This window comes from Corvus kubaryi, unplaced genomic scaffold (assembly GCF_017639235.1).
Source record: "Corvus kubaryi isolate FWS band 111438036 unplaced genomic scaffold, C.kubaryi_AGA036_p1.0 37184, whole genome shotgun sequence".
NCBI classification, from domain to species: domain Eukaryota; kingdom Metazoa; phylum Chordata; class Aves; order Passeriformes; family Corvidae; genus Corvus; species Corvus kubaryi.
Genome location: NW_024581051.1, coordinates 1,922,621 through 1,938,588, shown reverse-complemented (window position 1 = coordinate 1,938,588; position 15,968 = coordinate 1,922,621). Strand labels below are relative to the sequence as shown.

The following is a 15,968-nucleotide window of genomic DNA, read 5'->3' as shown; positions in this document are numbered from 1 at the left end:
ACCAGTTTATTGTTATTTTAGGTGGGTGAAGGGGAGAAACTGGTGCGTGCTCTATTTGCAGTAGCCAGAGAACTTCAGCCTTCTATAATTTTTATTGGTAAGACTGTAAATGTTAACTTTTATTTATTTTCTTAAATAATCTTGCTTACTAGAGATTAGTAAGTAATTAACTATTGGAATAGTTGGGTAATCTTCTTTTGGGTAGTTCTGCAGATATGACCTGCTGGCCAATCAGTAGTTCATATAAAGCATGTTAAATTACTGTTACATTATTTAATTGGTGGTAATAGTGGGAAGAGGTGCTCTCAAAAAGAAAAATACTGTACTGCCTTTACAGAGTAAGTCCATTAAACATCAAATATGCAAATGGGTTTGCTTGTCCTGAGTAGCAGTTTTCATCAGAAAGGTTTATATATATATATATTTTTTTTTTCCCCTCTCATCTGTGCTTGGCATTACCTCTTCAAAGGTCAACACATAATACAAGTTTTTAAACTTTCGTAAGATCTGTCTGGCTCCTAAGGAATAAAGATCTGGTCTTTCTTAATGGAGCCCTCTATTAGCAAAGGAACTTGGGCAAATACAAAGACTATGATGTGGTATGCTTAATTAAGATGTATTTCTTTGTTTTTTAGATGAAGTTGATAGCCTTTTATGTGAAAGACGAGAAGGTGAACATGACGCTAGCAGGCGTCTAAAAACAGAATTTTTAATAGAATTCGATGGTGTAAGTATTTAGTCTTGGTATTGCTTAATTTAGCTAAATTGGCTAATATAGTGGGTGCCAGTACAACCTATAGGTGAATTACAAAGGTTTTGGCTGCTGGGGCTTAGCTCAGCCTCCCTCCCACCTCACTGTCATCAGCAAACAGCTTTTTTTGGTTGTTCTGAATTTTCTACCTGCTTACTGTAATATTCTGGAAAATGCAGTCTGGACTGAAAGGTAGCAATCTGGAGATGAGCTGTAATAATGTGTTAGAAGATTATGGACAGAGAAGAAAGGATAACAGATGGCAATAGTAAAGGAGCTGTGAGGACAAATGTTCTTACAGGGCAAGAGGGACATTTGAGGGTCAGGGAGAGTTGAATCCATGTTTGCAATTGCATGATTTGATGAATCACTTCTCTCTATTCTAGCAAAGTAAACCAAGATTAAATGGCTTTTAAGTAGTTTTTGGTTTCAAAGGAATATGTCACAAGCATGCACTGTCAGGGGGTGAGACTTGAGGGATGAGGATTTCAAACAGACTAGTTCAGATGATATATATATGTACACACATATCTCATGTATACACAGCTTTGACACATCAGAAAGATTAATTTCTGTGTTAGTACAACTTCCATTGAACTATAACTTTTTCCTTGGCATCATAAGCTAGAGAAGGCAGAATACAGTAAGAAGTATTTAATGGCATGAATGCAATACCTGGGAAGAGGAACTGGGTTTCATAGTGGAGCACGCGCACAAATGTGTATCAGGATATTTTTCTGTCACAGCACTGTTCTTGTATTGAATAATTTTAGTTTATGTTCCATTAGCACAGTGGAATATTGCTACAGTGGTGAAGCAACAGTAGTGAGGTACAGGAGGAGCAGATAACAATATGGAGAGACAGCAAGGTTGGGAGAAACTCCAAAATGGATGAATTAGGACAAATAATGCAATGTGACAGTGATATGCAGAAATTGTTACACACACATGCAGAGTTTTCCCTTAAAATAAAAGGGAAAAATAAGCATAATGCAAGGTTTGCTGACTTAATATTTAAGGTGTAACTATGTCATACAATATTTTTGGGGAACCTTTTGAACATGGTAAGGTAGCAGTGAACTTAAATCTGTGAAGAATTGGACAATAAGTGAATAATAATGTCTCTGATAGCCCAGTGTTTTCTCTGAAGTTTGGAAGGTCTAAGTCTCCATATTCTTGGGTATAAAATCAACTGAGTGAATTGGGAAGGAAATTGCTGTGTCTTTCTGCTATTATGATTATTTTGTAGCGTATTTTGATTACTGGATTCCTGTGAGGCCTGTGTTAGATGGATCTCTGATCTGATTTTGTGGTTCTGGTTATATTTTAGTTTAAAGTTTTGTTTCTCACCCTGTAGGCTTCAAAACAATGTTTGGTGTTAAAACCCCAAAAAGTCTCTGGCTTTTTCAATATAATTATCTCCTGATGACTAAACTTACAAATGCCTTTTATAGTTTTATAGTCTCAGTTTTCTCCAGCAAGACTTTTTTTTTTCTTAACCTTTTCCTAGTTTGACTTTACATTTATCTGAGGAATATTTTGAATCTACCTTAATGAGGAGGAAAAAAGCATATATAGTGAGATCCCATCAGGGGGCTGAATACATGGCAAGTCTCTAACTGGTTTTGTTGTGTTTCTACTTAATGTAGACTGTGTAAACTGAAAGCTGTCTTGCCTTCCTACATTATATAGGTGCAGTCTTCTGGAGAGGACAGAATACTTGTGATGGGGGCAACAAATAGGCCTCAGGAGCTTGATGATGCTGTTCTCAGGTATCAAAATGTCTCTTTTTCTGAATATATAGTAAGATGATATTCACTAAGAACAGGTTTTGCTTAGTATCTTGGTGAAGCTTTGTAATAAATAAAAGCTGTTCAGCAAGGTTAAATTATTTAACCTCCCTAAGAGGGGCTTTACTCTTCTCTTTTGGGATGTGTCTGCACAACCACGATGGTCTTGGAATTGTCTGAAACAGCAGTACCTGTTGAGATCAAGTCGGTGTTTTTTAAATTTCTTGCATCTGTTGCTTTTTTGTTATTTGGATCTTAATGGCAGAATAAAGGAGAAAATTTAAACAGTATTCCAGATTGACCAAAAATCCAGTATTTCTTCGCTGTGAATATTGGACTTTTGACGTCCTATGCAACTGCAGATCTTGCTGTAGATTTGCCTTAGGACTTTTTTGCTAGAAGTACTCATACTTTATTCTCATTTCATTCTTGATTGAGGAAAATAGATATGTCAGCACTGCCTGAAGAAATTACTCCAAAGACTTTTTTGTGTAAAAATTAAGAGATGCCTCATTTTGTTGCTGGTAGTCAGTGGTGTTTCTATCTTTAGAGTGTTTCCCCTCTGGGACAAGTGTTGTAACTTGAGATAAGAGTAAGGTGACACCAGTGGCTTATACATATTGTTTGGTTGGTTGTTGGTGTTTTTTTCAAAATCTCTAGTTCTGCTTCCTAGAATTTGATGATGGAAGTGAAATTTTGTCACTTAACCACACCAAATGTTAGATTTGTATGTGCTAAATAGTTATAGAACAGTGTGAACAATGTATTTATGTTTGGGTTTTTTCCAGACGATTCACCAAACGGGTATATGTGTCTTTACCAAACGAGGAAGTAAGTGCTGTTTTCCACTCATATTTTTAAGACACTTATATTCTTAACTTGCCCTCGTGGGTGATTACAGTTCTGTGAACTAACTTCTGGCCCAGCTTGACCATATACGCTGTGCATTAGTTCTGGGAACTATTTTAAGTTTTTGCCTTTTTTTTTCACTCATGCTAGTAGCAAATCTGATGGTAGCTACTCAGTATGTCTTGACTAGTGAGGTGTCGCTTACATACTAGCAGACATGGGCAAGTCTGAAGTAGGACTTGCAGGAGCATGTTTGTTTGGCTGAAGGACAGTGTTTTATTGCAAAAGATAAAAGTAATTTTCTTAATGTTTTCCAGTTCAACAGGAGATCAGGACTTTTCATGAGGATTCTAATGGCTTCTTCTTGATACTAGTAATTAGGCCCTTGGTCTTGTTGTTATCCAATTCCTATCTCTGCTTCTGAAGAGATGATATTGTACAGTCTATTTGCACAAGCACTATAGGCAAGTTTAAACTGGTGAAGCACAAAAGCCAAACTGACAAAAGCGTAGTTCTGTTCTTGCAACACAATTTTAAGTGTTCCATGAAAATGAGTTTTACATCTGATAATTTTATCTTTTTCAGACAAGATTGATTTTGCTAAAAAATCTTCTAAGCAAGCAAGGAAGTCCATTAACCCAAAAAGAGTTGGCTCAACTAGCTAGGTAAGTATTTTGTAGCTATACTAAATAAATATATTCCTCTACTGCATTCATTCAGCCTGTTTAATTCATTCAAAATGTAACTAACGTAAATCATCCGACAGTGACAACATGAATTGCATGCATTTGGGGAAGATGGTTTCCTGTCAGGCTGTATGAAAGTGTTTTTATATGTGCATATATATATATATATATATGTGTAGGATACACCCAGTCAGGTTTCTGTTGAAACATGCTCATCAGCTCTTTCCTTTGAGGAGGACAGAGGGGGGGGGAGGCTTCTTTCCACCCATCCCTCAAGCAGTCCAGCTCTCCTCCCTGATCCAAAAAGGTAGCACCAGTTTTGCACTTGGTGTTCATTTCAAATAAAAAGCAAGTTTTCTTTGCTTGTGCCTCACTAGGCTTGTTGAATGTATTACCAACATAGCAGACAAGCACTGGATAATTTTAGATTCTTTTCACTTTCATACTTGATTGGGAAAATGTGGGTTAATTTTTTCCTCCTGTTATGAAACGGAGTTGTTTTATGTTTTTCATCATTAAGATTGAGACAGTACTGCTGTTAGTCACCTAAATCTAATAATGGGTGTGAAGGAAGTTAGACTAAAAAGCAGGTAGGGCAGGAAGGAGTGAAAACAGAGCATGAGATAACAAAGATATGCAGGTAGATGTACTTCAGTCTGTTTCACTTTGTGGTAGTACACCAGATGTTAGTAGAGTCTTGGATGTAGCATATGTCAGCCTCTTAGTAATATTGCAGAAGCTGATGTGTAATCCAGCTGAATATATTCTCTCTGTACTTGAAGGCTGTTAGCTCAGGCCACTTTTAGGCTGCAGTAATAGCTAACTGGAGGAAAAACACAGTCAGTGTCTTGTATTCTAGACTGCAAATATAAGAACCAAATTACATATGCAACTTGAGTACACCTATTTTAAAGGGTTTAGAGAAAATGTAAAAGTTGAGCATCCTGCCTGCTTTGTTTTCCGTTTTTCTTTGTTTTGAAAGAGAGAAGTATTTAACCTCCATTATGATTTTGTGTTCCTTTGCTCCTCTGCAACTTTTTCTGTAAAATATAACAGACTTCATGATCTCCAGAAGACTAAGCTCTTGTTACTGCAGCTAGCCACTGCTCTGCAAGGGTGGGGTTTTTGTTTTTAAATTTTCCTACTGTACTACTTATTTTTTCTTATGTTGGCATTTTGTATTGGTGGCTTCCTGGTTCAGTGGAGGCCTTTATTCTTCAAAGTATTTAATTGGTTCACTTGGATATTAAGTCTAATTCTGGAAAAGCTCCCACAGAGACTGGCTTCTTGGTTTGATTTATTTTTTTTCTTTTTACTCCCTCTCTTGTAGTTCTGAGGATTTGGATGATCTGCCAGGTTTATTAAAATAACAAACCCTAGTGGATAGCAGAATTTACCTTCCTTTCAGTTCCTTTTGTATCATATTAAACCCATGGTACTGGGTTCTCTCATTGTACTGATCAGATTGAATGAGTACAGGACAGTTGAGGTTTTGGTGTTACAGTAATCTGATAAATGCCCATCAACTGCTGGTACAGAATTCTCGTAACAGTAAATGTGCTTGAGATCAGTTTTCATCTACAAATTCTGGTTGCTACCTTTTTTTTTTTCCTAGAATGTTATTTAGGACTTGAATATATGTACTTTAAATTTAATCTGTGAAAAATCACTTGCAGTGAAATACAGATCACGTAGAGTGATTTATTAAACTTGCAAAATAACATTGAAGTAATACTTCTGATTAAGTAACATTTTGATTATCTGCAATTAAATTGGTGTGGTTTGAAGCAGGTTTTTGGTTTTTTCCCTTCCTCCTTGACCCCACTTTTTCCTTTGACAAAGAATGACAGATGGATACTCTGGAAGTGACCTAACTGCATTAGCGAAGGATGCAGCCCTAGGCCCCATTCGAGGTAAGCTGCAGAGATTTTTATTCAGGTTTTGACATTAGAGATATATTTTCTTACATCTTTCTAATCCTCAAACCTCTGAAATGAAACTTTTTACATTGGATTTTAGTCTGTTCTTCATAATAGCATCTTTGTAAGATTTACTTACACAAAACCCTTCAGTATCTCACCATGTGAAACAGAAAATTTTTGTGTTGTAGGAGAAAAGCAGTGTGAAGTGTTTCTCAGTGATTTGTGGGGTTTTTAACTAGTGTATCTTTCTGAGGCTGGTGTCAGTTCTGTTGTAGCTAAATTATTACTTGAATAGCAATTGCTGATTGCATTACTTGTCTTTATAAAGTGGTCAAATCTCTTTCAAGTCTAAAGGAAGGAAAACTGAAAAAGAAGCAATTTTGTGGGGTTTTTCTAGATACAGTTTGGATGGTATGGCTTTTTATATTTTTAACTCCTAATGTTGAATTGTGATTCAGATGAGAACTGTGAATGAAATAGAGTTTTACTTATATTTGTTCTCTCTCTGACATTTTCAACTTGGAAAAAACCACTGTTGTAATGTGAATATTTTTTTCCAATACCTCCTCTCTTTGTTCTGTTGAACTAGCTAGTTATGTGTCCAGTAGCCACATCTGAAGGAACTGGTCTTGTTTAGTGGAGATTAGTACTGGGATTTTTGTGTAGAAAAGATTGTGAGGACTTGGTATTAGTTTTCTGTTTGTAGACATACTTGTTGAATTTGTAAAGCACGTCTTTCACAATCCTGTGTAATAACTGGGAAACAGAACTGCGTTAAATGGCTCTCATAAGAGACATCATGTCTCCTAAGAATTTGAATATATTTATTTAGAGTGGTGGAATTAGTAGTGTATGCATTTAGGTATGCAGGCTTTACTTTGCTGACAACTCACTTCACATGCAAGTCCATCTCAAGAAGAGACCGTGTAACATTGTGCAACATATTTCTTTCACTTGCTCCTGCTGTATTCCATATAAAACAATACATTTTTGAAAAAAAAGTTGTATATCATCCTTGCCAACCCTACCTAGTTTCTTTGCTTCTTTTTCTTGTACTCTCGTAGCAAAATGTTTACTGTTACATGTTGATACCATAAGAGCAAGTAAAAAAAAAAAGAAAAAAAAAAAAGGTGAATGATACAAGAATGTTTAGATCCCATGACTGTGGCATAGGACAAGAAGCACTTTGATACACCCTGTCTGATTTTATTTCTGTGTTCTTGGCTGACTGTACTTTCTGTTTCCTGAAATTCAGTAGGGAGGTTGTGGATACCGGAAGTAATATGGGGGAAGGTAGCTCTGTTGGCTTGTGTGCTGTTTTCCATACTTTGGGAAGAAGGAGTAATTCTGCTACCACTTTGTACTGTGTGTGCAGTAACTGAATGTGGGAGCAGCCTGGTTGAGGAGCTGATAAATGGGGAAGAAGGAGGCAAAAACATCGTGTACCTTTCTATACAGGAGACTGTGTTGGGGCAGAAAGGTATAATTTTTAGCTGCAGGGGTTTTTTTCTTCCAGAATAGAAGTACTTTTAACATGTTTTAGTTGTCAGAAGTGATGAAAATTTTCTTAGGAAACTCACTGATCTATTGTTACTTTTACAGAATTAAAACCAGAACAAGTGAAGAACATGTCTGCCAGTGAGGTAAGCTGTTCTAGCAGCTGTATTTTCCCCTTTGAATAGAATGCATGCTCACTAGAAACTTTTTAAGGTCCCTTTTTTATGTGTAATATCATACAAAATAGGATAATTTTGGAGGGTATTATCCTTTTTAATCACTGCTTCATTAAGGAAAATTCTTTAGAAATAGAGGTTGAAAAGATCTGTCCTCAGATGTCTGAGGTTTGTGGGTGGTTTGAAAGTTGGCTTTCAGGCTTCAGAGCACTTCATTTTCTGTTAGTCAGTCTGTTGTTCTTCGTTTCAGCTGACTGTCCTGTCTTTTCCTTCACACTGAACTGCAATATTTGTTACCTATCTGAGGATGTCAGAGGCCTGGCTTTTATTTTCTCACGGTGTTACTTCCCAAGAACATTCCCAGGAGTATTACGTGAAATTACTTCTACCCCCTCCACCCCATCTTTACCTAAAACAGATTTGTGCATGTATATGTATAATACTTACATTCATTCATGTGGACCATCATAAAGAAAAAAATTAAGCTCCTCACCACAAACTGCAGCTGTAAACATCAAAAAGAAAAGGAAGTGATTGGTCCTGTGTACAAAAGTTTCTGTTCAGGTGTGTGTGCAAACCAGGGTTACACAGGGGAAGATGAAGCAAAACTTAATTTGACTTAATTTGTCGGTTGCTTTTTGTGTTTAGCCTGAGGTCGTGGCTAAGGCTATGATAAGCTGGAAGGATTTTTTGCAGAAGGATAACAGCATCTGTGGTCATTTGTTGTGATGTCCTCATATGCACCACCTACTGAAACAGGAAGTAATGACACGGTCTCACAAGCTATTAAATAACAAGGCAGACATTACTATTAGCAAGTGTTAGTATATTAAAAATGGTAAATACTGGTGGTCTTAAATTACAAGACTCTTGCATCAGGTCATACACCCCAGTTTGGAAGGGACCTTGAAAGATCACCTGGTCCATCCTTTTGTGGGAAAGGGAACTTAGATGAGATTATTTAGCACCCTGCCCAGTCATATCTTCAAAACCTTCAGCAATGGAGACTACCCCATCCTTGAGGGGGTTGTTGCAGTGAATGACTGTGCTCACTGTAAAATAATTTCATCCTTACATCAAGATGCACTCATAGAATGCGTTTTGTTAGAAGTGAATACTCAAGTACTTCTTGAATAAATCAAAGTACATAAACCGCTTGTGACCCTGATGTCTTTTGTTTTCTGTTTAGATGAGAAATATCAAACTATCAGATTTCACAGAATCTTTGAAGAAGATAAAGCGCAGTTTGAGCCCTCAGACCCTGGAAGCGTACATTCGCTGGAACAAGGACTTTGGAGACACCACAGTGTGAGACACTACTGGAAGTGAAACAGTGCTGCCTGGGCAGCAGTTGGTGCAGACGACTGGGAAGCAGCCAGAGTTTACAGGACTTTACAGATATTTAAGTATCTGCATTAAAACTTGAGATTAAGAGAAAATTATACAATGTGAAATGTGTTCATCAAAGCCTCCTTGCCATTTAGTGAGGATTTATACACTGTAAGTAAGAGCACAATAGGACTTGACATAAGATTCCTAGCAATCTGATTCTGGTTTGAACATTAATATATGTGTATTGTTTCAGCTACAAGGCTCTGGTGATATTTGATCATTGGAAGACCTTTCCCTATGTTGTGTGTGTGTTTTTTTGTTTTTAATTTTGCCATGACATTGATGAACAATTAACTTGGAACAATGATGTTCAATTGGAGGTTTGTAAACTTCGGTTCATTTTTTTGACTTTTTTTATCCTTAATGTGCCAAATAAAACAATTTCCCTGTGCAGAATGGAAGAACAGCATTGGGGAATTACGATTATTAAAATGCTAAAAGCAGCTGGTCTGTTATTATTTGTCTTTTTGTTTTGTTGTAATGTGACTGAAATGTTCACAGGACAGGTTTAAAGAAGACCTTTGATAGCAGAACAGCAAAAAACCCCAACTTTATAAAACCAATCCAAACTGCCTTTTAAAAGAAAAATTACTAAATAAAAGAATAGACTGAGATATTCATTTACTGGCAGTATTTTCTCTTAATGCATTTTGTAACGCTTCCATTGGTAGAATGTTAGCTTATGCTTACAGTGTACAACTTGAGCTCAGATGATGTTTGAGAGAGTAAGTGATGCTAATTGTCAAGTTTCAGAAATGACGTGTTTCTACTCTGTATCTTGGTCTGTTTATGATAATTGAAAGTAAGATTTCCATTGTGATAATTTTTTTAATCTTCACATGTAAGCATTCAAATACGAGGCTACATGTTTAATACATGCCACACATTAATGTTTTTATAGTTTTCATATGTTTTGGTTTATATATTAAAGTATGAAACACTCAACTGATCTGCTTTTTTAAGAAGAAACTGCATCTTTGTACAAATACTTGTTTTTATTATATAAATGACAAGCTATTAAAAAAACCAAAATCTTAAATGATAGCCTTTAAATACCATAATAAAGGAAAGCATTTTTGCCTTTACTTCTAAAGGCCCAACATCTTGTTTACAAATTCTATATGGATTAAACACAGATGTTTGCAAGGCAGAACACTAGTTCCTTGTTAAAGCAGGTTTGTGGGTTGTTGGGTTTTTCTTTTTGGTTGGTTTGGATTTTTTTTTTACAACTCTCCCAACTTAGTGATACTGCAAAAATGTATATTGTTTACTGTTGTTTTAATGAAAATGAGTTGTAAGTGTTGCTTGCTTTTGGTCTTAACAGAGAATTTGTTTTTAGTTTTTCATTTAACTTATTTTTTGGAACTACTTAACTGAAAGTTGACTATAAATAATATGTGTATATATGAAAAAAACCAACCCTAGCTGATAGATGGAGCTGTAGGTATAGTACTCTGAGAGGACTGTGCTCACTGTGTGGTGTTGAGTACTAAATAGCAGAAACTCTGTCAAACCTTTGAGATGCACATATGCAATATGTTTGGGATTCTTTTTTTTTTTTTTTTCCAACTAGAGATGCTTTTAACTGATCTTAAGATTAAAAGCAATCAAATAAGAGAAGATTGTGTTCCACTAGTATGCCTTTTGAAATAGTCTAACCAAACCACTTCTAGCCTTCTAAGGGTAGGACTCTCTCAAATGTATGTCTTATGTAAATGAAACATGTGACTTTGGTTCCCCTGATTCACTTTTCTGGAGAAATGCTAAAGGATTTCAGATTCTTAAATCTCATGTCTTGCTTTGCCTTAGTTCTGCCTTCAGTAGACCATCTCTCTTGTTGGAGATTCCTGGCTGACTTGATCCATATTTGTAATATTCTTCATAGTGCTAAGCATGACTATTACTGTTGTATTAGCATCTGCCAAGTAGCTACAGCTAAGAAGGGGTCTTGGTTTTATTCATAAAGCTTTGGTAAACTTTCCTCGAGATCCTTGGCAAATGAGAACTTTGACGATAATGCTTCTGGTTTTGAGTGTTCCTAAATGATTGTTATAAAACTCTTTGGTTTTGTCCACTTAATTTTAAGGAATATACTAGTTACTTATTTCAAATACATAGTCATTGGCATGGAGATAGGTACCTGAAATGTTGAGATAGAAGTCCCCATCTGCTACAGTAGCCCCCGTGTGCATCACAAAGAGTCAGAATCACCAGCTGCTACACAGAAAGAAAAGGGACCAGCCCTTTCCCTTGTTTGTACAACCAGTTCAGGTCAAGAGAGTCTGTGATTGGTACAGCTGTCTTTTGGTCTTCTGTTATGCCTGATTGTTTTCTGCTTAATGGATGAACGACAGCCCTATAAATTAGTGCTGGAACACAGTAAAAAGAAGAAAATTTTGTTCTGCAACATAATTTTGCCCCACAGCTGCTGGATTATTAGCCCATGGCCAGGTGCTGTTCAGTTCATAGATCTCCTTTAAATGTCTTATGCTATTTTCTGAATAGTGTCTTTTATGAATAATTCTGTTCCCTTTAAGGCATTCTCTTGCATCTTCTCATTTTACATGTACTAAGTCCCAGTCCCAGTGATTCCATCTCTGTGCTGGATTAACTGTGTACAAGAGCAGATCTGGGGAAAAACAACCACAACAGTGGAAAAAAACCACCAAACCCTCCCCTCCCCCTGCTCAAAAAACTCCCAACAACCTCAAATTACCTGTATTTCCCAAGTCTATAGTACTTATATAGAACTTTACAACTATATTTTCCATAAAATCAAGTTATGTTCTAATACAATGTTTTGAATCAAGATAAACAGGACAGTGCTTTTAACCTTTGCAAAGACTGCCATTTCATTAGCTCTCTGAACTGGTTTTTTCCTTTCTTTTTCTTTTCTTTTTTCTTTTCTTCCCCCCCTCCCCCCTTTTTTATGTGAATCTGCTCACCACTAGTGAATGGGTGACTTGACCCACTTTTTTGACATGATTAGTAAGCAGCTTGTCTGGCTCTCTGCAAGTGTGTTTTGCTGGTTTTCAAGTGTAGAAGTTACTGGAGGGAGAAAACTAACCCAAACCCCTTGTGTTTTTCTAACAACCTTTTTCATATATCTTTCTGTTTTTATTAAGCAGGTTCCTCCTTTTTATTAAGCAGGAGCCACACTTTTTGTCTTTCAACATACTGGATGAACAATGTCTTTGCAGGCAGCAGGCTCTTACTTTTGGTGGTATAACAGGAGGGGAAAATCAAGCACTGTAGATTGCTCTTTCTCCTTAAAATGAGAATTTGTTACGTGTTATGATGTTCCCTTTACTAATGTTGACTTTTCTGTAGACTACAGCAAACCTGTGCAGGTTCTCTGCATATGCTAAGACAACACCAACACAGAATATAAAAGATAAGCCTTAAACTAGGGTATTTATGCACAAGTAAGTTTCTCTGTCCTGTTAATTTCTTAGACTTTACAGAGTTTAGTGTATTAGAAATAGGCATTGTGCCCCGAGATGTCTTACTGACTCAAAGCCAGTCGCTAATACAGTTCTGTTGAATATGGCCCTGCAACTTTATGTAGATAACAAATGTGATAATAACACTTTAAAATTAGTAAGAATGGGATCTCTAAACTGAGAAGGAATGTTGTCACTGCACTAATTAGAGGCTATTGCTGGTTTTACTGTTACATTCTCTCAAATGTTTTTAAAATGACAGTTTTTATACATATTACTCAATTAACCTTACCTTCTGGTGTAGAATAAATAGTATTTTTTTCTATTCTAAACAACTGGGTTTTAGCACTGCTTGGCAGTGCTGTGAAGTCCCTCTTGTGAAATTTAAGTACTTTGTACTGGGAATACTGAAGTGAGATATGCTGGCAAATTGAACTGAGACATCTCTTCTGCAACTGGAAAGCAGTGTTCTCCTTAGGGTTTCCTTAATCACCTATGGTGAGACTTCGTGCCCTAGATTTTCATAGTGCTTTCCTAGCCAAGACATGGATAATGCATAGTTGTGCCTAGGACGTGCTTCTCTAGCTTTTCCAGCCCTTTCGTGATGCTTCTGCATGTGGCAGCTTTGGGAGGTGGCCAGTGCTACTGTATCTGACGAGATTTTCATTCCTTCTCTCTGGCAGCCTCAAGCTTTTGTGATGCTTTAAGTTGTTGGGGTTTCTACCAGAAATCGAAATGAAGAGTAGCAAGCAGGTAGTGAATGCAACTAGTTATTTCAGCCCTTGTGCTAATTAGAGGCAGTTTTACATTAGTTTCTCTTGAGCTGCTATTTAGTGTTGAATATTTTACTGACCTGTGTGAATTTTCGTGCTTAGGATGATCTGCAGACATCCTAAGAGATGACCAATTGATGAGCTATTTTCTTTTAGAATTTTTTTATTGAATTATAATTTTCAGTATTTTTTCTTTTAGTTAGGGTAATTATAATGCCACAGGATGAGGAGGTTAAGCTGTCACTTCCTGCAAATACAAAATCATCTTGTAAAATATGGGGAAATGTGTATTCTGTTTTTCCTGCTTCTTGTGTAAATTGTTAACTGTCTTAGAGTGGAAACTTCTTACCTTGTCAATAACTACCTCCTGAGTTCAGCAATAATTGGCAAGGTACACACTCCTTCAGTGGATTCAATATACTGGCTCAACACTGCAGATTCTTCAGAGTCTGATGTTTTGATGTGAAAATGCTTGACATTACTTCTGGAAACTATGGTGATGAACCTTGTTTTGCTGTAAGACTTTCCTTGCCTTCATAAGATAAACTTCTTAAAATCCTTTCTTCAGAGAAGTGGCTTTGAGGATAAAAGGTCAGCATTCTTTGTAGTTGGTTAACACAGGCCTATTTGTCAAAGATGTGGGGGTGTGGCCTCTCAGTTCCGCAGGGTTTTCTCCCATTAGAAGTGGGGAAGAAAAGTACTTTATCTAATAGTCGCACACCTGTCAAAGGGACTGGAAGTACAGAAACTGTTTTTGCCACATGATTCAAATTTTTAGTCATGTGAAGGGCTAGTCAGTATTTTTCAGAAATCTATTAAAGTAATGAAAACCAAAGGTGGAGACAAAACACCGTACCCCACCCCCATAAAATATATTGGGCAACTCCAGTCTGGGATGGGATTAATTTTTGTGTTTTGTTGTTTTGAAGCACTTTTGTTTCATTGTTCTTTTAAGAATGTTTTCTGAAATGTTAAACACCATTTTATTAATAAGCAATGTAAAAAAAGCATGACAAGCAGTCACATAGCTTTAGCTCACAATAAAATGTTTTGTTTGTCCTGTTCTTACTGTTTTCTTGTCTGTTTATCAGATAAAATGTCCAAAACGAAAAGCCTTTTCATTAAACTTGAAGCCTATTAAATTGCTGCTGGTTTAAAAAAAATTTAAAAACATCAGGTGTTGTATACCAGATGATGGAACAATAAATATGTAAATAAATCAGTTTCTAAAGAACATAACTCAAGTTCTTAAAACTAATGTAAACAGAAGTGCTACTTCCTAAATAAATGTGCTTAAACTGAAAGTGTGTGCTTATCCTAGTCTTGCTAGATCATGGTGAAAACCAGGAGGTTTCGCTTAACTAATTCTGGTGGTCATGGTGAAGTCCTGAAAAATTTGGAGCCAATTTCCTTGGCTTCAAAATGGCACCTTTTCTTTTGCCTGGGGGAGAGTGCTGCTGCTAATTCTGAGTTAACAATCTAAATTCTTTACTTATCTCCATCTCCTTACCATTTGTAATTTCTTTGTCTTGAGGCTGCATCTGTACTGCTTACAACTACTGGGGTGTTCTGTTCCTACAGTTGCATCCTGAAGACAAGATTAATCAAACTTTTTTTTTAAAGGAGCATTTTAATAGTACATATCTGGCAGCACTAGGGGTCTCTCAAAAAGGAGCCATGACCACTGCCTTCCACACATCATCATATCAATCACTGCTAAAACCAACCAGATAAAAATCAATACAGCAATGAGGAGAAAACCCCAAGATTTTGGACTGAAGCATATGAGCTATTCCTGCTTCTGTCAAGGAGTGATTCCTTAGGATAGAAATACATCATTGTTGTCTGCCAAGGTCTCTCTCTTTGGCTGAAATACTACTGCTTGGAGGTAGATTTTGAACCACTAAAATAATTTCTGTTGGTAATTTTGTGTATAGGTTACAGACATTCAAATATTTTATTCTTGCAGAGGGGGATAATCAAATAAATTAAAATTAGTGAAGAAGGAAGAGCATGAAAAAAATATCCCACCATTCGCTATTTTGAAATCTACAGCTATTTTGGTTTTGGCAGCATATCCTGAAGTGTCTTGGACTCATTAAATTCTTCCCATTCCAGCCAAGGGGGGAGACAAGACTGCATGCCTAGTGTTATATGCAGGCATATCTCAGATGGAAATCTATTTATTTCTGTATTTTAGTGCTCTAATATAGCCAGAGAAAAGTGAGAAAAAAGTAAAGTTGGTTTGTTTGTTTGTGGGGGATTTTGTTTGGATTTTTGTTGGGTTTTTTTGTTTGTTTCCAATCCTGCCATCTTTCTGCAAATTTCCAAATATGTCGTGAACTTGTGAAATCCAGCGTGTTTCCTACAAGGGTTCAAATGGCTCTGGAAAAGACAGTTACGCAACTTTCTCTAAGTAATTTTTTATTCAGTGTGTCATGATAAAACAGAAAATACGTGTAGTAGTGAAGGCAAAAAAATATAGTTTAACTAAAATCCATCTCTCAACACTTATGGGATTGTTCCAGGTGCTGTGTTGTAGCTATATTAAAAAAAACCACCTTTTTTTTCAGAATATCATCCTACAAACAACCTATTGAGCAAAGTGTGTTGTTTTTACCACATAGTTTTGAAAATTCCACTTTCTTGGCAAGTATATGCTGTAAGAACAATATGTTCTGTCGAAGTC

The 15,968-nt window shown here is 36.4% G+C and overlaps 1 protein-coding gene across 4 annotated transcripts in view; it reads left to right on the top strand.

Moving 5' to 3' along the window:
- Nucleotides 1–14,343, top strand: part of SPAST (spastin) — a 39,833-nt gene extending 25,490 nt beyond the window's left edge. For all 4 annotated transcript variants that reach the window (XM_042022030.1, XM_042022029.1, XM_042022028.1 and 1 more), the window contains 8 exons: nt 22–97; nt 636–727; nt 2,444–2,523; nt 3,330–3,372; nt 3,976–4,055; nt 5,919–5,989; nt 7,601–7,641; nt 8,861–14,343. In XM_042022030.1, coding sequence (XP_041877964.1) covers nt 22–97; nt 636–727; nt 2,444–2,523; nt 3,330–3,372; nt 3,976–4,055; nt 5,919–5,989; nt 7,601–7,641; nt 8,861–8,983 — 606 coding nt within the window. In that variant the 3' untranslated portion in view covers nt 8,984–14,343. The remainder of the gene's footprint in view (nt 1–21; nt 98–635; nt 728–2,443; nt 2,524–3,329; nt 3,373–3,975; nt 4,056–5,918; nt 5,990–7,600; nt 7,642–8,860) is intronic.
- The last annotated feature ends 1,625 nt before the right edge of the window (nt 14,344–15,968 follow it).